The sequence below is a fragment of the Panthera pardus genome, unplaced genomic scaffold (genome assembly GCF_024362965.1).
Source record: "Panthera pardus isolate Hobbes unplaced genomic scaffold, ASM2436296v1 HiC_scaffold_4, whole genome shotgun sequence".
Taxonomy (NCBI): Eukaryota; Metazoa; Chordata; class Mammalia; order Carnivora; family Felidae; genus Panthera; species Panthera pardus.
The window spans coordinates 18,388,547-18,405,984 of NW_026526969.1; the positions used below are offsets into that span (position 1 = coordinate 18,388,547).

Sequence of the window (17,438 nt, forward strand, 5' to 3'; positions counted from 1 at the left end):
CCTAAGCAGAATTCCACCACCTGGACACGCCTCCCCAGGGGGTTTCCCAGGCCAAGACTTCAGACACCACTGGAGGTGGAGGGCAGGGGGAGGGGGGTGGGGCGCCTAGGGGGCCACGTGTCATAGGACTATGGGCTGACATGCCCTTTGACGTTTCAGTTCCTCCAGCTTCCTGTCTGGAAAGTGATCTAGCACCAGGGAGAGAAAGAGCCCACCATCCGAGTCTCCGTGCACCCTGTCCCTGGGCTCCTGCCCGGGCCCGCAGTCTCAGCACAGGCTGCTTGGGAAGGCACGGGAGTCTCAAGAGGCCTCGCGGTTCTGGGTGTTTACCCGAGTCAGCCGACAGAACAGGTGTGAGCAGGGAGCCGAGGTCAGAGACGGCCCTTCTGACAGCCCGTGTGCAGGCCGTGGAGCTGGTGGCTGACCTGTGCGTGTGTGGGAGGGCATGGGGGGGACACCCCGAGCAGCAGGTATGGCACTGACAGCAGCAGGGTGACATGAGGACCACCCCCCCACGAAAGCACTCCATTCAGCATGATGGGAACGCAGCAGGGGCCTTGAAGACACTCAGGCTCCATGAGGGTAGAGCTGCTCAGGGGCCGTGGGAGAGACCGCAGATGCTCAGAGCTGCTGTTTGACAGGTGGTTCCTCACTAACTTGGGAACTACCACCGGTCTGAGGAGCCCGAGAACAGAACCTGCCCAGAAACCAACCCCGGGCCGCCTTCCCCGCCTCACTCACCACCAGGACGCCTTGCAGCACCCGGGCTTCGGGGCTGGGTGTGGCCCGGAGGCCGCAGATGGGCTCCTCGGCCTTCACCTGCAGGCTGAGGTTGGCCCGGCCGGCGCTGTTCTCCACCACCACCTCCACCGTGTGCTCCCCCTCACGGAGGCCGGGCAGGGCCAGCACCGAGAACAGGGTGGTGTTGGCCTCGAGAGCACAGCTGGGCACCAGGGCAGCCACCGGGGCAGGGCAGGCGGCCTCAAAGGGTGCGCTGACATTGCCCCCGGGCCAGTGGGCCGTGGCCGTGGCGTTGGTGCCTGAGTCTACCCGGAGCACCAAGACTGAGCCGTTGGTGGGCACATAGAGGCGGCCATCGTGGGGGGTGGGATGGGCCACACGCAGGCCAGCCACCGGGGAGAGCACATCAAAGTCGCAGGACAGGTTGTGCGTGGACACGCTGTTGCCCACCGTGGCCCGGACCTCATAGTGCCCAGGCCGCCGCAGCCCCGGGTTGGGCCTCAGGCCGAGCAGAGGGGTGAGGCGCTCTGTGGCGGCGAGCAGCCGCAGGGCGCAGGCGGGGCCAGTCGGGGCCACCTCCAGCTGGGCGGGCAGGTGGGCCAGCCAGGCCGAGGCCACGGCGGACAAGTACGGCACCTCAGGGCCAGGGGGTCCGAGCGCCGGCGAGCAGTGCAGGAGGGCACCTGGTCCAGCGTCGTGCTGCAAGGTGACGAGGTCACCAGGGAGCAGGGGGACGTCCTGGCCCTGGAAGGGGACCTGCAGGAAGGAGGCAGGCTGTGTCGGGCCCTCACAGCAGGACGCTGCAGGGCGGGGGGCTACAGGGAGCACAGGACCAGGGTCTCCAGCAGGCAGGCGGGATCCACCTGGGGTAATCTAGACTCACACCCACAGGGGGCCCGGCTCTCGGGCACTCACTCACTCACTCCCCCGGGCCCTCATGGAGGGGGCTGACAGACAGGCTCAGAGGGATGGGCCGTGTGCAGGGCAGAGGACCAGGATGCGGGCCAGGCAGGGGCAGGACAAGCAGAAGGGCCCGGGTGGCAGCTTCTCATGCTGGGGGGTGAGCAAGGACAAGGACAAAGCCGGAGAAAGGCAAGGGCCTGGTGCGCCAAGCGGAAGAGTGTACTGTCTGTGCTTCAGGGAGAGACCCAGGCCTCAGGCAGCAGGGCCAGCACACGTACTGAGTACTGGGTGGGAGGGCCTGCCGGCACGGAGAACAGAAACTCCTTCCAGAGCACACAGGAGGTCCCAGGGGGCTCTGGCCCTGACGTGGACGCGTTGGCACAGGCCCGGGGCCGGCAGAGGGTGTCCGGTGACAGGGGGATACCAGTTTGGGGGCACCAGCGTCCCTCTGGGGTGCACGCGGGCACCGGCAGAGCCTGGCTCTCCAGGGACACGCTCTCGGGCTCCCCGCCATGTCCTGGGGCCCCTGCAAGGAGAGGAGGGGTGTCAGGGACCCCCGCTTGCTAATGAGCCCCAGTCAGGGACACCCCACCCCCAGGGAGACACGAGGTCTTGCCAGGCAGCACGCCCACCCCCACCCCCACCATCCCTCCTCTATTGCTCCTGACACCAGGCCAGCTGACTGACTCAGGCGAGTCCCGGCGACACCGAGCAGGAGTCGGTTTCTCTACAGACCCCACTCTGTGCATCTCAAGGCTGGAGACCAGTCCGATAGCCAAGGAGCCACTACACGTGACGGCACAGACAGGTCCCCACTGCCCCAACGGGACGGAGCCCCACCTGCTCCTCCCTCGGGCCGGAACACCTGCAGCCGCAGCTGGGCGGGTCGGTGGAGCTCCTGAGTGCCGAACTCGGCAGCGATGAGGAAGGCTTCTCTACTCAGGCCCAGGCCGGGGAACACCATCACCTGGGGAAAGGAGGACTGCTCAGCTCCACAGACCCCAGCCCCCGCCACCCCACCCCCCCAGCACCCACTGGGTCAGAGGGGAAGGAGCCCCCAGACAGGGCTTCACATTGTAGCTAACGGTCACTCGAGACAAAAAATCAGGTCAAAACCATCTGTGGGCAGCAGGACCCTGACCTTGTTTTTTAAAAATCCACAAACACCCAGAGAAAACACTGAGGAGCACTCAGAGCTCTCTGAGCTACCCGGGCGGGTACCTCTCCCCTTTGCACGGCAGTGGGCTTCCTACGCGTCTCTCCTCGGCAGGTAGGACGTTAAAGGTCCAGAAAAAAGAGCTTGTTTTTCAGAGACACTCATAAGCCAGGCCAAGGCTAAGTCTCCAGATCAGGTCGTGGAGGGTCCTGGGGTCAGCCTACCTCGACAGGCTCCTGGGGGGCTGACAGGGCCTCCTGCTGTGCCAGGGGACTCAAGGGTCCCTGCAGGTCTCCAGGGGGCGCTCCCACGAGGAAGTTCTCCGCATCCCACACAGGACCTGGGACAGCGTGTGTACAGTAAGGTGCTGGTCGTGGGCCAAGGAAGAGAGTGTCCGCGGGCCCCAGCCAGGGCCAGACCCAGGACTGAGCCACTTGTCGGTAGCCCCCTCCCCCTCTGTCTGCTTCATCTGGTACAGGCTCAGGTTGGGACAACAGGTGCTCAGCAAACACCAAACCGACACTGAGCAGCTAGGAAGGAGCCTGGGTGAGAGACGGGACTGTCCTGGGGCAGCCGGGAAACACTGCGTGGTTGGGGGCTGGGGGAGGGGGGGGCGGGGGGCGGGACAGCCATGCGGAGGAGCTCCCAGGGTGGCCAGGAGACCTTTCATCGTTTAGGGAGGCAGCTGTCCTGGTCCAGGACACAAGGTGCCCCCTAGCCCCTCCGGTAGCCCCAAGCGCACCTCCAGGCCGGAGCTCACAGACGTAGCTGTGGGGCACCGAGCACAGGTCCGTGTTGCACTGCCCCGCGGGCCCAAGCCGCACACAGCGCTCAGCCGTGGCAGGGTGCGGCTCCCCAGGCAGCCAGTTCTGGCAGCTCTCCAGGCTGAAGGCCTCACCCCGCACAGCAGGGCCCGCCTCAGCCCCCTCCACAGCTGAGAAGCCAATCCACACGTCCAGGCTCCTGCAGGCAGACGGTGGGGGGAGAGGGCACTCGGGGGGGCTCTCCAAAGACACCCCTCCATCTGCCCTGTGTCTCTGGGAGCTTCTTCCTCGTTCCCTACAGCAGCCCCTCAGGTGAGACCTTGTCCCTCCCCCCGCTTTCGAGACGAGGAAAAATGAGGCTCAGAAAAAGGACCTGGCAAGCAAGGTGGCGGCAATGTCCACCCCCACCTGCCCATGGGGCCAGGGGCCCAGCTGAGGGCTCCTTGCCGGGAGAGGCCTCAATGTGGCCAAAGGCTGCACACACCCACGCGTATTCCGTGAGAAGGCTCCAGGTGTTGCATTTGGGGAGCAAGACGCCTGAACATCAGCTCCCCAAACGCTACTCCTCACAGCTCTGACAAGGTAGGAGGGCCCTCCTGGGGACTGGGCTGATAGACACAAGGTCAGGAACGGGGACAAACGATGGCACACGGAGAGGAGTGAGGTGCTATAGCCAGAGCCAGGCACTGGGGCCCGGCTACCGCCAGTTAACCGAGTGACCCTGGGCAAGGGCCCGGACCATCCTGGGCCTCGAGTTCCCCTGGTGGACACTGAGGACGTCCAGGGTGCGATCCACACTGCAATCGACACCTCCCCAAACAGGGACTCTGGGAGAAGCAGGCGTCCAGCCTCCATTCCCTTCCCAGCCCTGGCAGGTGCTGAGAGCAGAGGCAGGGGCGATGCCTGCTATAGGAAAGCACATTTCCTCGCGGGCCTGGGGGGACGAAGGCGTCCAAGAGGTTCCTTGTGCGTGGGTGGCCTCCATGGTCACACCAGAACTGTCCCTGCCCCTGCCAGGAGGGGCTCGGCGGGGGACAGCAGGGGGTGGGCAGCACGTGGGACCTGTGATGCATCCCCTACCCTACCCGTACCTCCACATCTGTGTCTGAAACGCTGATGAGACGGTGTCGGATGAGCAGGGCTCCCAGGCCCCACTCAGGCCGGCCGGCCGGCCTTGGCCCCTCCAAGCACCCCCACCTCTCCTGATCCTCCTCAAGACTTAGGCTCTGTCTCCGACCCAGCATTCCGGGGATCCCACCTCACAGCCTGTCTGGGGGTGGGGGCAGGTACCTGGTGACCTGGGAGACCAGGAAGTGCTGGACGGCGGGACTGTCCACCATGGCCAAGGCGGCCCCGGCCCAGGCCCGGCACTGCTCCTGTGCCTGCAGCCAGGCGGCCTTCTCGGCCACCAGGCGGTAGCAGTGCCCATTACCGGGGAAGATCACGGTGTCCGAGGGGCAGAGCGGATGCACCACTGGGGAGTCAGCAGGCAGGGATGGGGGCATCAGTGTGGGCCCAGCCAGGACTGCCCCACCCATTCCAGCCCCTGGGGGCGAGAAGGCACCCACCTCGCCCTGGCTCCTCGCCCAAAGACACAATACTGTAGGTGGCTTCCAGGCCGGAGCCACCACGATTTCGGACGCCAAGCTTGAGGGTCTCATCACTGAGTACCGAGACTGGACACTCGAGCTCCAGGGCAGCAGGGGCCGCCTCCACTTGCACCTTGGCCCCTAGCTGGGCTGAGCCAGCCCCCAGGGCCAGCACGGCTGTCACCTGGTAGTGGCCGGGCAGGGAATAGCGGTGAGTGGTGGCAGGACCAGCAACATCCACCTTAGGGGAGCCGTCACCAAAGTCCCAGTGTGTGGAGCTGACGGGCAGGGAGGCAGTGACATGGAAGGCTGCTGGCTGGCCAGAGGCCAGGGGTCCTGGAGGCCCCACCAGGGCGGCCCCTGGGGAGGCAGGGAAGACGTTCTCAAGGAGGGTGGGGCCCCCGCAGGCAGGGGCGAGGGGCAGCGGGGGGCTGGAGCACAAGGGTAGGCAAGCCGAGGAGGCGTTGGGGGGCTGGGCCGCCCCGCACAGGCACCAGCCCTGGTCCGAGAGGGCCCCGAGGCCCCAGCCAGCCGCAAAGCAGAAGGCGCCGCAGGCCTCGGGTGCCAGCGGGCCCTCGTGGGCAGTGGAGAAGGCCACCGGCACCACGGCACCGGAGCTGTTGTCCGGGAGGCAGGCGATGTACTCCTCACCTGGACAGAGCAGACAGCCTGGTCCTGGGCGGGCCCCGCCCTTGCTGCACCCCTGCCCCCACCCTAGGCTGGTCCCCAGGCAGGCCCCACCCCTACGGTGTCTGTGCCCCATCCTAGACCCCAGATCACGTCGCAACCCACCCCCCCCCCAACGGCCTGGCACTCACCACCCTCCCCTCCTCCCACCTGCACTGCTCCCTTGACCCCCGACCTGGTCTGTCTCAGCAGCCATAATTGCTGCCCAGGTGCCTCTGTTCCCAGAGTCCCACCTGCCACCACCCCCCAGGCCGGTGACCCTGGAACACCTACGGGGTCCTAGCCGACAGAGAAGGACCGAGCTGGTCACATTCAGCCATACTCACCACAGCCGCTATCTGACAATGGGACGCCAAGCAGGGGCCGGCCAGCTAGGGGGCCGGGCCCAGCACACGTGGCCGCCTCGGGCCGAACCACGCGAACCCGCTGCTCTTCCACCCAGCGAGGCAGCCACGCCAGACCACAGTCACACTCCAGTGGGTTTCCGCTCAGGTTTCTGCAGGAGGCACAGGGCCGGGCGCTCAGGAGTCGGCAGGGCAGATGAGGGGCCCTCGAGGAAGTCTGCACTGGCCTCGCCCCAGGGAGTGGGGGCCGGGGGCGCCCCGACACACACAGCGTCCCACCACCCCTGTGGCAGCCCGCCGGGCCCTCGGAGGGCTCCAGCAGGCGAGCAAACAGCCCTCGGGGCCTGGTCTCAAATGGGAGTGGGCCCGGAGGCCAGGGCAGGACGGCAGGGAGGGTTACTGGGGGCCTCAGGGTTGGCTACCAACACCCACCAAAAACCACAACTTACATTTCACTTAAATTAAATAAATTAGCAAATAATCCTTCTTCTAAAGTAGAAATCTTGTTGTTACTTATATCCCTGGAAGAAAAGGGGGATTCAGCCGTGTCTGACGGGAGCCCCATTAACCGAAACGGTGACAGGTAGCCAGCACCTGACCCCCCCCCCCCCCCCCCCCAGAGGGGACACTCACAGCTCGGTCAGTGCGGAGAGGTTCGCCAGGAGCCCAGCGTCCAGTGCCCGGAGCAGGTTGTGGGACACATCTCTAAGGAGCAGAGCAGCCACAAATCAGCGCCAGAGCCCAGAGCCCCGGACAGGACACGAGCAGGTGCAGGCCCAGGCCCACCCCCAGAGGCTTCCTCACAGCCACAACTTGCAGCCTCCCACCCCCCACTCACTACACTTGGGGCCAGGGTATGGGATCCAAACAAAGGAGCAGGAGAAGGCTGGGAGCCCTGAGCGCGCCATCCACACCCTGCCCCCACCAGTCCCCTGCCCCCCTGGCCCAGCATGGCAGCCCAAGGGTCTCCAGGGCCAGGGGCCTAGCTGTTGCCGGCTCCAGGAAGGAGATGGTCTCAAAATGCCCTGAGACACAGTGGGGCTCAAAGACCGATAAAAGGAGGAGACCCTGGTGGACAACCCCACAGCACAGCAATGCCAATGGAACGCAGCCAAGCCCAAGGCTAACAGGACCCCAGTAAGAACACGGTAGTACACAGGTTCAATGGGAAGCATCACCGGGCAAGAATCACCACGAAACGTAGGTTTACGCTATGTTACACAAGCTGCGTGTGCTGGGCCCTCCGGAGACATATTGACCCTGCAAGAGTCCACTCAAGGACACAAGATTAACACAGACAACACTAGCCACCAGGAGTGAGAGACTGACCCCAATAAACCCCAGGAGGTTCAAAATCAAATGTGACAGGGGAACGTCTCAGCAGTGGGGAAAAACAAAAACCAAGACCCAAAGTTAAAGGTGACACTCTTCTAAAACCGAACAGACTGAAAGAATACAGGAGGACGCGACAGACTCTTCACAGCACGAAAGGATAGGCAGAAATAAAACATCCGAACCAGATGATCCAACTACAGAAAAACATGCAACCTCTACACAGAATATCAATAAAATCAGAAAACGAGCTGAGAAGAGCGCTAGCAATTTAGACAAGGGATCAAAGGCCCTAATGCCCTTTGCACCCACACTGCTAATAGACGGTGAGGACTACAGGAGAAAAAAGACTTAAAGAACATGAAATTAGTGAGAGAAACACAGAGGTCACAGACGGACGGAAAAACCGTTCCCTGTGGGTAACAATTGGAGACACCCCAATGGAAACAGCACGACAGCACTTTTATCCAAGTAGTGAACGTTTTCAGAACCGTGACCCCTGGTGCTGGCGACCCTGGCCCCACTCCTCCAGGAGAGTCAAAGCCTTTCAGGCAACACGCTCTGTAGCCAAAGATTCCTGGCTGGCCTGGGGGTGGAGGCCACGGTGGCCCCTGCCCATCCACTTCTTGGGACAGAGACCCACGGACCATCCTGACCTGGTGAACACCTCTGGTCACCTGCTCCACTGCTCCCCTCACCCCTTCCTCAGGCTCACACATGTCTGAGTAGACCCTGGTCACGGCCTCCAAAGTGATGACACCTGGGCCTCCCACCCGCAGAGCCTCTGCCCTTCCAGATGTCACCTCCCGCCCTCTGAAGTCCCCAGAACACCTCTCACCAGCCCTACCCCTGCCCCCAATGACAACCCCGTTGTGCAGAGGCCAGGGATCCATTGATGCCTCCTCCCAGCCTAACCATTCCTACATCCTGCCAACCCAGCTCTTAAAACGCTCAAGACTCCCGCCTACCCCAGCCACAGCCCGGTCCAGACAACCCATCCCCGGACACCTGCCTGGCCCCCACCCAGCTCGCAATAGTCACCCTCTGAAACGGGTCCTGCCCTGCCCGGCCTGCTCCAAATACAGCAGGACCTTAGTCAGAACACGCTGGTGTGAAATCAAGGTCCTCCCAGGAGCCGAGGCACTGAGTGGCAGCTGAGACCAGGCCTCCATACAAACAGGCCCCCAAAAACACAGAGAAAGGGGAGAGTCCCGGGACCTTGCAGGCTGGGATGCCTGGAGCAGTACCCCTGCCTGGCTTGCAATGCCAGGAACCACGTCTGGAACCAGGCTGAGGAAATGACCCCCACCACGGCCCCTGACAGCTGCTGCACCGTGGAGACCCGCTGGCCACACAGCGTCTCATGGCAACCAACAAGGGCCTAGGAAAGGGCAGGACCAGCTGGAGCCCTCTCACAGGGCAGCACTGCCGCCCCCGCCCCCCCCCCCCAGGAGCCAGGGGAGCCGCAGAGCCCCTCCTGTCACCTGTGGGGCAAACCAGGCTTTACAGTCAGAGAGCCTGGAGCCGCCGGGCGGGGGCAGCCCCCTCAGGGGCAAGAAAAATCCAGGCGCAAAATGCAGTCCCTCTCTCTGCAACTGGACAAACGGAGATCTAAAGGAAGGGCCGGAAAGGGGTGCACAGTAACAACTCGGTCTTTTTTAAGTTTATTTATTCATCGAGAGAGAGAGAGACAGAGAAAGAAGGGGACAGAGAATCCCAAGCAGGCTCTGCGCTGTCGGCACAGAGCCCGATGCGGGGCTCGATCCCACCAACCATGAGGTCATGACCTGAGCTGAATAAAGTCAAGAGGCGGGGGCTTAACCCGACCGCGCTACCCAGCCGCCCTGGTAACGTCTCAATCTTGGGAGCAGGCAAGTCCCCCCACCCCCCCATTTCCCATACTCATTCTGCCCTTGAAAGACGAGAAACGGGGTGTGGAGACTTCTGTGCAGAAAAGGACAGACTGTCCGAGGGGACCTGGGATGGGGGCTTCAGAGGGGAGCAGACACAAGGGCGGGTGGCATGGGGGGCCAGGAGCCCCACCGAAGAGCAAGTTGGGGCAGCAAGGCTTCCTCCACCCTGAGGAGGTGTACTGTGACTGACAAGGGGCTCAAGGCCAGGGCCCTGCCCGTCCCAGCAAGGTGCCCCAGAGGAGGCGCTGGCCTCAGCGAGCCTCTCGGTTTCCCACGGGCGGGAGGAGAAAACTCTGTGTGTGTGAGCGCGCACACACACACACACACACACACACACACACACACACACACCTGCTCGTGTAGGTCCCAGGACCTCCAAGACTGGAGAGGCCTGACCCTGCCAGGTGGTTCCCGGGATGGGCTGGGCAGGCTGGGAGGCCAGGGAGATGCAGCCGGCCTCACACCCACTGGTCAACTACAATGTTCTGCGGTGGCAATGGCTGTGCCATGAGAAACTTCCGTGAAACCTACGTACGGACCCCCGGATGTCTGAACTGAGGCTGGCAGGGGGCCTGGGCCTCTGAGGGACAATCAGGCTGCGGCGGCATGAGAACCAGCAGTCCCAGGAGAGAGACGATCCAGCCAGATGCAACCCAGGGATGGTGGTGCACGCGGTGAGAGTTCCCAGGAGAGCTTCCCAGCTTGGGTCTCAAACACAAGAGGAAAGAAAGAAGGAAAATCCCTAAAATGTTTTTCCACATCCCGTTTTCTGGAAAATCCATCATGAGTGGCAGCTGCTGGGAGCCGCCTGTGGTGCCTGAGAAACCAGGGCAGTGGGTGGGAGGGGCAGGTCGAGCCCGGGGCCCAGGCCACTCAGCCAGCACCCACCCTGGCCTGTCAGGGCACCACTGTCCCTGGCCTCATTGGCCTGTGGCTCCAGGCCATCCTCAGCTCAGTTAAGTCCTCCATCCAGCTCCGCCTGGCCTAGCGCGCCCCACTGAGGCTCCCTTCCCCCACACGCGGAAGGCCCCACCGTCATGGTCACACAGTCACGGGCACTGGCCACGTGCTCCTTGCCTCCCAGGCCCCAGCTGAGCCCCTTCCCCCACCCCAGCACTCACCTGGGCCGAGCCTGGCCCACAGTGCACAGAAAACACCAGCAGGCTCCCCAGGACCCTGCTGGCCAAGGTCCCATACCCTAAGGGCAGAACCAGGACAGGAGCCAGATGCCACACCAAAGGTCCTGAGCCCCAACCCCCAGCCTGCCCAGATGTGGGAACATCTGCGTGGGCAGGCCACAATGACAGTATGCACTGGCAGGGATGGGAAGAGCAGAAGGAACCCTGACGGGGAGCCCTGGGGGGACGCCAGAAGGAGGAAACTGAAAGGAACCCACAGACCCAAGGTCCCAAACAGCCACTTGTCCACATTTCCATCTGTTCTTGCCATCACTGCTCTGGGGGAACACCAAGGAGGCCTCGCACCAGCCCTGCTCCAACCCCCCAGCCGCTAGGACTTCCTCTGTAACCCCCAGGTGACATCATCACAGTCTGACACCCTGCCCCTACACCGGGGTCCTGCAATGCAAGGGGGAGACACAGCATGCCCAGGGAGCCTCTGCCGCAGGGGCCCAGCACAGCCAAGCACAGCAGTGTCCGGCCCCTCCTGGGAGGAGGGCCAGTAGCCTGGCCGGACAGCACCCTTAAGAGGTCCTGGGGCAAAGAGGGCCCACCCTCTGGGCCAGTTAGACACTCCCCGGCCCCTCCGAGGCCCACACAAACAACCTCCAGGGACCCCAAGGCCCAGGCTGCAGGGGTCAGGCCAGCTTAGGGAGGAGGTGGGTGACCTGGGGACACACACACCAGCAGGGGGCAGGCACACATCCGTGACAGCACAAGACACATTTCACCTCCCCAGGCACCAGGGATCAGGCCGAGAGGCTGGCCTTCCTTCTCCTCCCCCAAAGTGACCCAGCAGTCACCGGGGAGCCCAGTCTGTCCCCCTGTGCCGGGATGGTCCTGACTCCCTCCGCTTTCCAGACCAAACATTCTCTCGGGCCTTGGGGTTCAGGCATCCAACCGCATGTCCCTGTATGTCTGGGTCTGATCTTTCCTGCTCAAAGCAGAAGCCTAGTGGAGGGATCCCTGCTTCGACTACGGAGGTGGAAGTGCCGGCAACAGCTGCTGAAGGACCCCATCCCATGAGCCACGGCAGCTCCCCTGTGCCGTCTGCACACAAGACTCAGCACTTATGACCCGCCCCTGCTCACATCCCAGGCCGGGGAGGGCAGGGCAGGGCAGGGAGAGATCAGAAGGGGCTGCACTGGTAAAGTGGAGTGGGTCAGGGTGTGTGAAGGTGGAAGCCTGAGGATAGGATGGCCACAGTCAGCACGTCCTGAGAGTTCCTGAGTCTGGGGGTCTCCCAGAGCAGTCCCCTTCTAGAGTGGAGGAGCCAGAGGCCCGGGATAAGCTGGGACCCTGTCCCGCAGCCCTGAGCAGCCTCAGTTTCCTCCTCTGCCAAAGAGAGGAGTGGCCCCTGTGCCCGCTCCCCAGTCCAGATGCTGGGCGGGGTCTGGGGGCCAGCCGGAGCCCCCAAGGAAACATCTGCGCATTCCAGACGCATGTGGTCAGCGGCGGGGGTGAGTGCCAGGCCCCAGCCTGTCACCCCCACCCCTGAGCTGGCCGCCGCACTGGAAACAGGGCTTGGGGGGGGGGGGGGGAATGAGCTCTGGAGGGGCCTCTGCAGAGGTTATGTAACCCACTCCTTGTGAGCCAGCAGCTGCCTCCTCCCTCTGGCAGGACAGGACGGCCTTGCTGGAGGGGGAGAAGGTACCCCACTCCCCATCCAACGCCCAGGGCTCCGTGCTCCTCCCTCCATCCCTCACAGGCCTCCTGGAAACACAGCCTGGGCTGGCCTGTCCTCTCCCCGGAGGCCCCACAGGTCTCATCAGCCCAGCAAGGAAGAACCCCGCATGCCCCCCTCCCGCCCTCAGGAGCCAGGCCCAGGCACAAGGGGAGAGGCCAGAGTGCTGGACCTGGGCCCCTACCGCCCCCCTCCCCCCCACCTCACTAGCAGCACTGGGGGCAGGCGGCTGGGAGCCCAGCACCCGAGCCAGTTTGAGTGTAATAACCTCATTCTGTTTTCATTCCATCTATTTATGGCGAGCAAGGCTGGCTTCCAGGACCGGAAATGATGATGTTTAAATTAATGAATTCAAGTTTAGGAAGGAGCGGATTTGAAGACAAACATGCCGAGTGGGCCCGCGGGGGAGGGGCAGGGGCAGGGGCAGGCTCTCCGGGGAGAAGGGACAGGGAGGGCCCCTCCGGCCCCAGGGCATCAGCAAGGGGCTGTCTCAGCCACCAAGGTGAGGAGGAAAGGCCTGCCGAGGGAACCTTCCAGATCCAGGAAGTGGCCCACGTTTCTCAGCATCTTATGGGGCCCCCTCACCCAGGCTCTGCCCTCCCACAAGTGGACCCTCACCAGGACAGGACACGGGTATCTGGGGTGGTGATGCTGCTGGCCTAGGAAGCCCTGGGACCACAGGCTGGGCTGGGGCATGGGGGCGGGGGTGGGGGGGCCTCTGACCTGCAGAAAGGAGATGAAGGTATGGGGTGTCCCCCACACTAGGAGGGAAAGACATCCTCTGGAGGAGAGGTGTTCCAGGTTCAACTCACCAGAGGTAGCCACCTTCAGGGCATTAACAAGGCAGGGCTGCCCAGGAGAGGGTCCAGCTTGCCCCTCCACCCGCAGCCGGGAATTTGGGCAAGGGGAGGAAAGGACCAGTAAAGTGGGGGGGTAGTGGGGGAAGCAGCCTCCCTCCAGATCTGGCACCGTACCTGGGTACCACATCCAGACCTGTCACAGCCAGCCAGGAGCACACACCATCCCCTCCCGCAGGTGGTAGTGCTGGGGCTCTGGGAGGCCACCCTCCTCACCATCACGCCCACCATCACCTCCCAGAGTCGGAAGACTGGACAAGAACAGCCGGGCTCCTCCCCATTCTGGCTGGGGAGCTGGCATGTGGTCTCTGGCCTTCCAGGGACACAGACATCACCCACTCGGCTGCTGGGCACAGACGGCCGTGCAAACCAGCCTGACAGCAGGGTTACAGAGCAGTGTGAAGGCACCAGAACCTGGAGGCTGCCAGCGCTGTTAGCCTTGCCCTGAACACTGGCCCTCGTCCCCTGCTTAAACCAGCAGGAAAAGCTGGCTTCTGGCCCTGCCTCAGGACAAAGCCCTTTCCAGGGTGGCCCCCAGCACCCTGGAGCGAGCTCCATGCCTTCAGGTCCCAGGGGGGCTGCTAAAGCCAGAGCCACCACACTTGTCCAGGCCGGGGCCCACAGCACCTCAGGGAGAGAAAGAGCCCTGCCCACCTTGGCCACAGATGCAGCCCCCTCCCTGGCACGGGCGGCTGGGCACCACCGGGCCCCTTGGCGGAGACGGCTGCCAAGCCACAAAGAACGAGGTGTTCCGGGAAAAAAGGACGTGAGCTGCATTTTCCAGCTGCGTTTTGTTCAGCAGCAAGACTGCAGGCACGCTCGGCCGGCGCCCCCGCTGCACGCGGCCCACCCCGTGGACACAGCCCCGCCTTGGCCGGCTGGAGACACACAGGCACCCAACTCGGAGGGCCAGGCCCCAGTGTGCCCGGGGCCAGACGGCCGCCACCACCCCAGACAGCGGCAGGACACACGGGGTGTTTTCATTCCAGAGTGCTCAGCGGGCTGGGCCCGTCTGGGTTCCCGCTGCTGGCGCTGGCCACTGCAGAGTGTTCCGGAAAGGAAAATGTGCATCTCCATCCAAAATGGCTTCCTTACTTGACACCAAAGCCCAGCCAGGGTCTCCCTCGAGAGCCAGGGTCTCAAGAGCCGTGGGGGAAACACAAGTGGTGGGAGAAATACCCCCCACCCCGTCCCAGGGGTAGCCCGTGGGGGCAGGACCCACGTCCCACAGGGCCACCCAGCCAGCTGTGATAGGACAGTGGCCAGAGACTCACTGCTCAAGGCCAAGGCAGAGCGAGAGAGAGAGGAGGAGGAGGAGGAGGCCCCTACAGGAGACGACACTCTGGTCTCGGGGGAGAATCACAAGATGAGCCTGCAGGGAAGCAGGAAAGGGAAACCGAGTCTCACCAACACCGAGCACCTACACTGCTAGCCCAAGGGAGATCACAAGGCTGTGCCATGTGCGTGACCACAGGCAAGCAGCAGGAGGGTGCCAAGCGGCTCTCGTGGCCCTGGATCTCAACGGCGCCACATCATCCCAGGTCACAGAACAAGGTGACCACGAGAATTCACACGTTCTGTTTATACCTCCAAGCTTCCAAGTGTCACGAATCTGTACTCGAATGCATCAGAAACACAAACGCATAAAACTGAGATCCACACACCAGAGGAGCGCACCAGGCCTCACGAATCCCCACCGCTGCGCGACCCTGCGTGGAAGGCACCCCCGAGGTCAGACCAGGGGCGGCAGGAAGGCTTCTGGACACCAGGTGTCCCTGAGGTGGGTGCTGAGGGTGTGCAAGGGTCCGCCTGCTGGGGCTCCCTTGTGCCTGCCCCATCGGCCGTGGGGTCTGAGCAATGTGCTCAGATCTGAGTCACCAGCACATGTGCTCCGGGGGTCCTCTCCTCGGGCTTTTGTCTGTCAGCGGGCGGGTCCCAAGGACCCACTTCCCGGCAGCCGGTGCTTGAGGACAAAGTAACGGGCTCCAAGAACATGGGGGAATAGAACCGAGGGCCACTTGGGCAACAGTTACGATCACTGTGGCCTCAGCACCGAGCCTTGTGGACGAGCCCACAACCCCGGGAGGGCATCTATTCACGGTGCCTGCCTTGCAGGTGTGGAGACTACAGCTCAGGAAGGCTGAGTGACTCAGCCAAGGTCACGCAGAAAATGGGGGAGCCGGGGGGCGCCTGGGTGGCTTAGTCGGTTAAGCGTCCGACTTCAGCTCAGGTCATGATCTCGCGGTCTGTGAGTTCAAGCCCCACATCGGGCTCAGTGCTGACAGCTCAGAGCCTGGAGCCTGTTTCGGATTCTGTGTCTCCCTCTCTCTCTGATCCTCCCCGTTCATGCTCTCTGTCTCAATAATAAATAAATGTTAAAAAAAAATTTAAAAAAAAAAGAAAATGGGGGAGCTGGGACGTGACCCAGGTCTGACTTAGGGCCAGAGTCCTGACTCCTGGGTCCCCACGCTTCCCTCCTAGAACCGGGCAGGAAGTCAGCGGGAAGAACCACAGCGTGGATGGCCGAGGGAAGCCCAAGGAGGGAGCTGGGGCCGAGGGCTGCACAGGGCAGGGCCGAGCAGGCAGCTGAGCCCAGATCCCACACAGTCCCTCTCAATCCCGCTCAAAGATGTCCCCACTGCCACCTCGTCGAACCGGGCCCCCGTGCGCAGCTCCAGGGCTCTGCTCCAGAACGTGCTGACAAAATCACTTCTCTGCCACAACTCACCAGCCATGTGACCTGAGGAAGTGACTCCACCTCGGGAAGCCTCAGTTTCCCAGCCTGTGAAACGCATCAAGTGTGGTTCCAACCCCACAGCACTATGGCAAGGCACTGAGAGATCAAGGACAGAAAAGGCTTAGCAAGGAGCCCAGAACATGGCAACACAGAGGGAGAGGACGAGACAGTGGTGGGGAGTGGGGGTGCGCACCCCCCCAGCTCTTTTCTTCAGAGATTTGTTTTTTAATTCGGATGTAATTCACATGCTCTGAGGTTCACCGTCGTGAAGTATACAATTCAGTGGTTTTTAGCATCTTCTCAGGGTTGTGCAACCATCACCACTGTGTGATTCCACAACATTCTCATCACCCCACACGGAAACCCCACGCTCCTTGGCCGTCATCTCCAAACCCCATCCCCCACCCCAGCTGGAGAAAACACTAATCTGCTTTCTGGCTCCGTGGATTTGCCTGTTCTGGACATTTCCTACCGGTGAAATCATTCAACACGGGGCCTCTAGTCTGGCTTCCTTCACCGAACATGTTTTCAAGGCGCATCCAGGCTGTTGCAGGTGCCAGCGCTTTGTTCCTTTTGATGGCTGAGTGGTACTCCACCGTGTGGACGGACCACATTCCGTGGATCTGCTCGTCTGCCACTAGACACCGGGGCTGTTTCCACGTCTCTGCTACCGTGGGTAGTTTATGGGTAGACACGGGTTTCAGTTCTCCTGAACAGACACCCGGGAGCAGAAATGCTGGCTCCTACCGTGACTCCACATTTAATCTTTGCAGGAGCTGGCAGATGGCTCTCCGATGTGCCGCCCCGTTTTACGCCCGCCCGTGGTGCGTGAGGGTTCCAGCTTCTGCACGTCCTCACCAACACGTGCTCTGACCCGTCTTTGGTGATAGACCTCTCACTGCGGTTTGATCTGGGTTTCCTTGAAAGCTGGATGCTGAGCATCTTTTCACGTGCTCACTGGTCACCCGCGTCTTTCCTGGAGACAATGCCCGTTCAGATCCTTCACCCATTTTCACTTGGGCCGTGTATCTCATCGGCATCGACCGTGTGTAAGACGCCCTTCGTTTACGCTCTGGCCGCAGGCGCCCATCACAGAAACGGCCTGCACATGCTCGCCCCTGCAGGTGGGCCCATCCCCAGAGGCGGCCGCCCTCACGGCTCCCGGGCGCCGCTGGGCTCCCGAGGGTTGGCTGCTGGCGCTGTGGGCGTTCCGGTGTCGGTCCCTTCTCGTACCCAAGTGTGCACACGCAGCCAAGGCCTCCCCACTCGCCCTCCCGCCCAGTTGGGGGCCAACCACACCCTGAGGCTGGCAGGTGCCCTCCTGTCTACAGCTCTGGCAACTCAGCCTTCCGTGTCCCACTGGGAAACCACCGCTACACGTGCGTTTCTCTCTGATTTCCAAGCGCAGGCCGGCCACACCGTGCAGCTCGGGGAACATGAGGGGAGAGCAGCTGGGCACGCGGGAGGTGCCAATCCTCCCGAGACCCATCTCCACGCAGCAGCCAGTGTTCCCTGCCACTTCCATCAGGGACCCTTCAGTGCCACCCTCTCCG

At 62.8% G+C, this 17,438-nt stretch overlaps 1 protein-coding gene across 1 annotated transcript in view; it reads right to left on the reverse strand.

The window, feature by feature from the left end:
* PKD1 (polycystin 1, transient receptor potential channel interacting) overlaps positions 1-17,438 on the reverse strand; it is a 44,263-nt gene that overhangs the window by 22,654 nt on the left and 4,171 nt on the right. Inside the window, 10 exon segments of the mRNA XM_053893711.1 lie at positions 742-1,497; positions 1,923-2,170; positions 2,485-2,611; positions 3,025-3,140; positions 3,543-3,763; positions 4,855-5,038; positions 5,133-5,804; positions 6,167-6,336; positions 6,634-6,705; positions 6,818-6,889. Of these exon segments, the coding sequence (XP_053749686.1) occupies positions 742-1,497; positions 1,923-2,170; positions 2,485-2,611; positions 3,025-3,140; positions 3,543-3,763; positions 4,855-5,038; positions 5,133-5,804; positions 6,167-6,336; positions 6,634-6,705; positions 6,818-6,889 (2,638 nt within the window).